Genomic DNA, 7,863 nt, shown 5'->3' with positions numbered 1-7,863 from the left:
TTAAGTTCTTCTAGCGAATTTAACTTTTTTTCGGAATAAATCCTGGTTTTCAAATGCCCCCAAAAAAAATCGTTTGGGGCAAGATCTCCAGACCAAGGGGGCCTATTAATTTGGCAATTTGGTCCAATAATACAATCATTAAAACAATTGTTGAGAAATTCTTTTACAGTCTGGCTATTATGGGCAGGACATCCGTCCATTTGGAACCACACCTCGTGGTCTTCTCGGACAACCTCTGCCAAAGCAGGCAAAATGTCTTTCTCTAATAACATTATAAAACGTTCTGCAGTTAGATTTTCCTCGTAGAAAAAGGGCCCAATTAAGTGATGACCTATTATTCCCAACCAGACTTTGTCTTCTTCGGGTACTGGGTGCGTGTTTCTAGAAAAAGCTGCGGTTTTTCAGTAGCCCATATCCTACAATTTTGTATATTGGGTTCATTGTTCAGAGTGAAAGTACATTCGTCCGTAAAATAGATATTTTTGAAGTTATACTTCTTTACCGGCGATAGAGGGTGAATTTTTATATGGTAAAACCTAGCGACCGGGCGCATGCGCATTATAACTTTGTTCTGATTGGATGTTCAAATGACATGTCAAAAATTATTCAATATGGCGGCTGTGGCACAGCTGTAGTTAGATTATTTTTATGGTTGTTGCGTTTTAAAATTTGTGTGAAAAGAAACAACAAACAAAAGTTAGTTAATAGTTATACTGCCTTTTTAAATAGTTTTCATATACCTATATTTTTGGACTATTTTGGACAAGGAAAACTCATTCTAATTTGGTAAGTAGTTTTTATTATAATCATATTGTAATTATACATTTGGATTAGGTTGAAATACATACATTTATTTTCTCAAGAATGCGGATTTTAGAGAGAAATCCCAAATTAGGTTCGATTTTTATTTTTAAATTATGATTTTTTGGCGTAGATTTATTTATCTAGTAGGTATGTAATGCTTTGATTTACATACTTAATTTGATTACCAACAAAAGTTCTACCAATCTTCATCTAATATATTGTTTTCTTACTGTTTTGTTATATTTTTATATTTTCTTCCACAAAATTTAAACTACATAATTTAATTTTCAAAACAACTGTCAAACAGTAAAACGTTCAGTTACCGTATTTTTCCACATGATAAATAATGTGGGATTGGACGAGTGAGTCTACGCTTCGATTACGAATCAAAGCGCCACGAAATTCACGGGTTCAATTCCCGATGCAAGTTTTATTTTTTTATTTTTTTATGCATGTTATGATTGTAAGTATATTTGTTATATAATTTTTTTTTTCAGAAAATGCGTATTTAAAATTTTTGCCAACAATTATTATCGTTCAGAAATCATTTTTCTTTGTGGCATTTTTCAATGTGTTTGTGTGCGTTTTATTCTTTTATTTTTTTAAATTTTTGGTATTGTCTTAAAAATCAGATAATATGTAGTAGAAGTATAACTTCTTACGTGCGTACAAAGTACACACACATTCTTGTTTAACTACGAACGAAAACCTTCAGCAAGAGAGCGGCCAACAATATGTGCCATTTGCTTCAAAGACGTTATTACTCATTTTACCAGACACCTTTTCAGGCACCATCCAGATAATAAGGAAGTTCAGTTAATCAAATATCTAAAGCCCAAAAGTAAGGAACGCATGGAACTTGTAGCTGCTTTAAGAAAACAAGGATATTTTATTCTACAAACAGAAAAAAATATTACACGCCCTGTTAAATCTTCAAAAAAACTAGATCCAAAATACTTTGTTTGTAGTCATTGTCTGGGACATTACACTAAAGAGTTTTTAAGCAAACACGTTAAAAGCTGTAAAAATAGGTCATCGTCAAACCCAAAGAATTGTTTATCTGCTTCACAAACTTTTATGGCGATGGTTAATGTGAAAAACTCAACTTTTTTACAAAATGCTCGAATTAAAGACGAAGTATTCAGTATCATGCGTCCTGATGACATAAGTGAAACAGTAAAGAATGATACTCTAATCTGTATGTACGGCGAAACTCTTCTCTCAAAACATAAAAGAAAACAAATAATTAATGTTATTTCGAATAAAATGAGAGAGTTGGGCCGTTTACTTATTACATTAAAAAAATCATATGATATTAAAAATTTATTTGATGCCTTGAAACCAGAACTATTTAATTACCTAATACTTGCTACCAAAGAAATAAGTGGTTATAGTGTAGAGAGTAAAAGCTTCAAATCACCATCACTAGCGTTGCATATGGGATCCAACTTAAAAACGGTTTGTGATGTAGCATACAAACTAGTTTCAGAAAAAAAACGTCTTCCTGGTATAGAATGGATCGATCAGAAAATTAAAAAAACCGAAATTAAAGATCTAAGAAAGTTAATTGAGGGTCACTGATGTAACGAACTGTCTAGTTTAGCTTTGAAAACCCTTAAAGAGAAACACTGGGAAAAGCCTTTGCAATTGCCAATAGCAAGTGATACAGGGTGTTTCATTGGGAAACGGAAATACTTTAATTGTAAATAGAGGTCACCGAGGTGGTTCTAGGTATACTACATTTTTTGCCCTACCGGCTTTTATAACCGAGTTACAGGGTGTTTTATCGATTTTGCCAATTTCTTTCCTAAGTAATAACTTTGGAACCACCGTGTATATTTTTTTGATATTTGGTACACATGTGTATCATCCAAAACCCAAACGACCGACAAACTAATCACAAGAAAAATCCAGGTCCGGATTAACAAAAAATTATAAAGTAATTGTGACCTTAAAACAACACCCTGTATATTGAAATTCTGAAAATCTGTTTGCATATTTGAAAAGAGCACAAAAAACTAAGTCTAATTGTTCGCTTCAATTTTTCGGCCAGACAATTTTATGACTTTAATTTTAAAATTATATTGAATTTTTTAAGAACTCTGACATTAAAAAGAAGCTATTGTTAACTTTTAATTATAAATTATTAAAGCTATTGAATAAATACTCATTTTAAAATTAATCAATACTTATTTACCACATTGGAACGACCCTAATAATCACAAGAAAAATCCAGGTCCGGATTAACAAAAACAAAGTAAAGTAATTGTGATCTTGAAACAACACCCTGTATATTGAAATTTTCGAAATTTGTTTGCACATTTGAAAAGACCACAAAAATCTGAGTTTATCGGTTTGCTTTAATTTTTCGTGAAGGAAATTTAATGACTTTAATTTTGAAATTAAATATATTGATAATTTTAAGAACACTGAAATTAAAAAGCAGATTTTTAAAGCACTTTTAACAATAAATTATTAAAGTTATTAAATAAATACCCATTTTAAAAATATTCAATAAGTATTTACGACATTCGAATGACCCACTTACAAATCACAACGAAAATCCAGGTCCGGATTAACAAAACAATATAAAGTAATTGTAACCTTGAAACAACACCCTGTATATTGAAATTTTCAAAATCCGTTTGCACATAGGTATGAAAAGAGCACAAAAAACTACGTTTAATCGTTAGCTTCAATTTTTTGGCCAGACAATTTAATGAATTTAATTTTGAAATTATGTCGAAATTTTTAAGAACTCTGGGAACTCATAATAAAAATTTCGATATAATTTCAAAAGTAATGTCATTAAATTGTCTGCACAAAACATTAAAGCGGGACATTAAACTTAGTTTTTCGTGCTCTCTTCAGGTGTGCAAACGTATTTTAAAAATTTCAATATACAGGGTGTTTTTTCAAGGTCAGAATTACTTTGTATTTTGTTGTTAATACGGACCTGGATTTTTCTGTGATTAGTAAGTAAGTCCTTCTAATGCTGTAAATAATAACTGATTATTTTTAAAATTAGTATTTATTCATTAACTTGAATGATTTATTAATAAAAGTGCTTTAAAAACCTGCTTATTAATTTCAGGGTTCTTGAAAATTTTAATATTTTTAATTTCAAAATTAAAGTTAATAAATATTTGCACAAAAAATCAAAGTGAATCTATAAACTCGGATTTTTGTGGTCCTTTCAAATGTGCAAACAATTTTTGAAAATGTCAATATACAGGTTGTTGTTTCAAGGTCAAAATTACTTTATGTTTTTTTGTTAATCCGGACCTGGATTTTTCTTGTGATTAATAATTGGGTCTTTCCAATGTGGTAAATAAATATTGATTCATTTTAAAATGAGTATTTCCTGCTTCTTAATGTGGAGTTCTTAAAAAAATTCAATCTAATTTCAAAATTAAAACCAAAAAATTGTCTGGCCGAAACATCGAAGCGAACTATTAGACTTAGTTTTTTGTGCTCTTTTCAAATATGCAAACAGATTTTTAAAATTTCAATATACAGGGTGTTGTTTTAAGGTCACAATAATTTTATAATTTTTTGTTAATACGGACCTGGATTTTTCTTGTGGTTAGTATGTCGGTCGTTTGGGTTTTATATGAGAGATATGTGTACCAAATATTAAAAAAATATACAGGGTGGTTCTAAAATTATGGCTTAGGAAAGAAATGAGCAAAATCGATAAAACACCCTGTAACTCGGATATAAAAGTCGGTAGGGCAAAAAATTTAGTATACCTAGAACCGCCTTGGTGACCTCTATTCATCATTAAAGTATTTCCGTTTCCCAATGAAACACCCTGTATAAAGCTTTTTAATGACTACTTAAATGCGCTATCAGCTGAATCGTTTAAACTACTTCAGGAAAATACCAATATTAGAAGTAATTATAAAAAATTGACAGAATGTATTTTGGCTAAGACGGTGATTTTTAACCGAGTAGGGGACGTGCAGTATTTAACAGTAGAAACCTACGGGAGGAACTACGATACACTTAATCAAGAAAGTTTTACAGAGGCACTCACTGAAGTTGAAAAGATTATATATAAAAATCATAGGCGTGTTGTAACTGGAGGTAAAGGCTCAAAACCTGTTCCAATTTTATTTTCAATCCAGACGCAAAAATACATTAGCCTTTTACTAAAAGTCAGACAAAAAACCAATGTTGTACCAGAAACCAATCCATATCTTTTTGCAAATCCTGATTCCGAATATCGCTGGATGTCTGGCGCAAACACAATTAGAAAGATAGCTATTAATTGTGGAGCCAAACATCCAGAACTATTGACATCAACTAGATTTAGGAAACAAATTGCCACGACTCTGCAATTATTAGCCCTCGATGATGACGAAATGGAACAAATCGCCACTTTTATGGGACATACAAAGAAGACACATACCGAGTTTAACAGGTAATGTCAACTTTAAGAGTATGCATGCACTGTTAATTTTGGTTAGGATTTTTTTAAACTTTTTATGCTTGATATGATATATCATACATAATGTAATAGAATTAGCAACAATGGTTAAGTTTCGAAAAGTTTACTTTAAAGGTATCTCGTACACAAAATATTTAAAAAAGCTTTCTTTGAAAAATAGTTAAAACCGGGTGTTAATTGTTCCTTGTCCGAACTTAGCAAAACTCGTGTTGAGTCTAAATTTGTTTAATGAATAAACATTTCTTTTTAAAATTTACCAGCATATTTTCTTTCAGCCTTTCCGATATATTTGAATGCGATATATGAAAAATCGTTATTTCCCCTTTAATATTCGAAAATCGTTGTTAGAATGTATGCTTCATAAATCCGTATTTAAAATAAATTATTGTTCTATTAGACTCTCACTGTTTCCGATAAGGTAAATTCGATGGATACCTAAACCATGTATCTACATAGACATTTAAATCCTTTTAAAATTAATAAAATACTTTTAGACTACCGCAAGATATCTACCAGACTGCTAAAGTAGCCAAGATTCTTTTACTTATGGAAAAAGGCAAGGGAAATCGGTACCGAGGAAAAAAATTAAGTGAAATCAATATAGATGATAACGAATACTATAGCTCTGAATACGAAGGCGATGAAGAACCGATTATGCAGAAGGTGCTAAAGCGGGTTACAAGGGGAAAAAACCTGAAAACGAATTAGATACTGGAGATTCTGACAGATATGTGCATCAGTCAACGGAACATGATCAATATAATGAAAACACATTATCAAGAAATTATTTTAAAAAGGCGACTAGGCCGTTTCACGAATCTAACGAAGAAAATAGTGAAGAACCACCAACAAAAAAAACTAAAGGTATGAATAAGTAAAAGTGTCTACGATCATCACAAAACAAAATTTTTTGATATTCCGCCATATTTTGTTTAAAGTTACGTTATCAATGAATAAATATAAAAGTAAAAAGATAAAATAAAGAAAAAACGGGAATACCTGAGATTTTTCCCTACTTTTGTTTTTTCAAAATTACCACCGATATTACCAGGTTAACAGCAAATATTTTTGGGGGTTAGAAATTTTAATATTAAAATAAAACTTTAAATGAATATAGGTCATAACTTTTTAAACGACCACTTTACTTTTCTGCGCTTAAAATTTGGATTATTCCTGTGGATCCGTCCCTGGAAAAAATATGAAATAATAATATTAGATATTAAAATATTTAGTTAAAATATATTCATACGTGATTTTTTTTGTATTTTTTTTAACGTTTTGACGTTTTTAGAATCATCCACGAAATCCATCCAGAGATTCAGAGCCAAATGGTCAGATAATGAAAAACAAGTTTTACTTCAGTACTTTGAAAAACATATTGAAAAAAAAAATTACCCCTCGGAAACATGAATGTGACGAACTACTGAAACTACATCCACACGTGTTCGAAAATAAGGACTGGGTCCGAATAAAAACATATGTGTATAATACATTCCGTGAAAGGAAGTGATTGCTTATTTTTATTTTTACTGAACCACATACTCGTAATAGATTATTTTTAGTTCCAATAAATTATTTTTAAATAATATATATTTTATTTTCAAAAATGTTTAAACCTAAACAAATCCGAATTTTGTACGAAAAGATCATTTTTACATATGATCAGGTACGCAATATAAAATAGTGAAAGTTGAGAAATCTGACAACCCTGTCGGGCTTCATATAGTCTGGTAAATATAAACATTTTATACAATTGGCTTCGTATTACCTTCAAATGTTTGGGCTTCGAAAGACCTAAACCATATATCTACTATTTGTGTATTAAAATAACTTACCCCTCAAAGGTTGCCTTTACTAACTTCAGAATTTCCTATATAACTACATAAAATACACTCCTCTATCGGGCGTATTAAGGGTGGGCTTCCGGTTGTCTGACTAATATAGTGGGCTTGGTATTAATAGAGTAATGTGTGTATATATATATATATATATATATATATATATATATATATATATATATATATATATATATATATATATATATACAGTATGTCCCTGTAAGTTGTATCCATATGGGAAACTTTTTTATTATTAATTTTATAGAAAAAAGTTATTCTTTATAAAAAGCTCTGCATGGTCCAAAACCTAAGATTTAACTATCAAATATCAATTTTTTTGAATATTATACGAGGTATGTCAAAAAGTTTGAATTTTACTCAAGAGTAAAGTAGCTTTATTTTTCTCAATATTGAAAATTGCTATTATGAAAAGTTGTTTGGAATTAAAAACTATATTCTAATATGCAATTACATCCTTCTAATTGAAAAAAAAATGTTTTTGAAAAATTATGGATAACTAACATTATTTTCAGTTATTTCAATTCTGATAACTCTTTTATTATTAATTTTACGAAAAAAAGTGATTCTTCATAAAAAGTTCTGGATAGTCTAAAACCTAAAATACAACTATCTTATATGAAGTTTTATAAATTTTATACGAGGTATGTCAAAAAAGGTAAATTTAGATCAAAAGTAAAGTACCTTTATAGTTCAGAATATTTCAATTAAAAGGATGTAATTACATAATAAAACATAGTTTTTAATTCT

General features: G+C 29.8%; 1 protein-coding gene across 1 annotated transcript; it reads left to right on the top strand.

The window, feature by feature from the left end:
• The first annotated feature begins 4,535 nt into the window (after positions 1 to 4,535).
• Positions 4,536 to 6,851, top strand: LOC126883993 (uncharacterized). The gene is made up of 3 exons (XM_050649764.1): positions 4,536 to 5,230; positions 5,752 to 6,121; positions 6,549 to 6,851. Exons 1-2 carry the CDS (start codon positions 5,040 to 5,042, stop codon positions 5,963 to 5,965), a joined length of 405 nt encoding a protein of 134 aa, XP_050505721.1. The 5' UTR covers positions 4,536 to 5,039; the 3' UTR covers positions 5,966 to 6,121; positions 6,549 to 6,851.
• The last annotated feature ends 1,012 nt before the right edge of the window (positions 6,852 to 7,863 follow it).

Source organism: Diabrotica virgifera, chromosome 4, assembly GCF_917563875.1.
Source record: "Diabrotica virgifera virgifera chromosome 4, PGI_DIABVI_V3a".
NCBI lineage: Eukaryota > Metazoa > Arthropoda > Insecta > Coleoptera > Chrysomelidae > Diabrotica > Diabrotica virgifera.
Note: the sequence above shows the minus strand (reverse complement) of the source record. Positions and strands in the feature narration are given on the sequence as shown.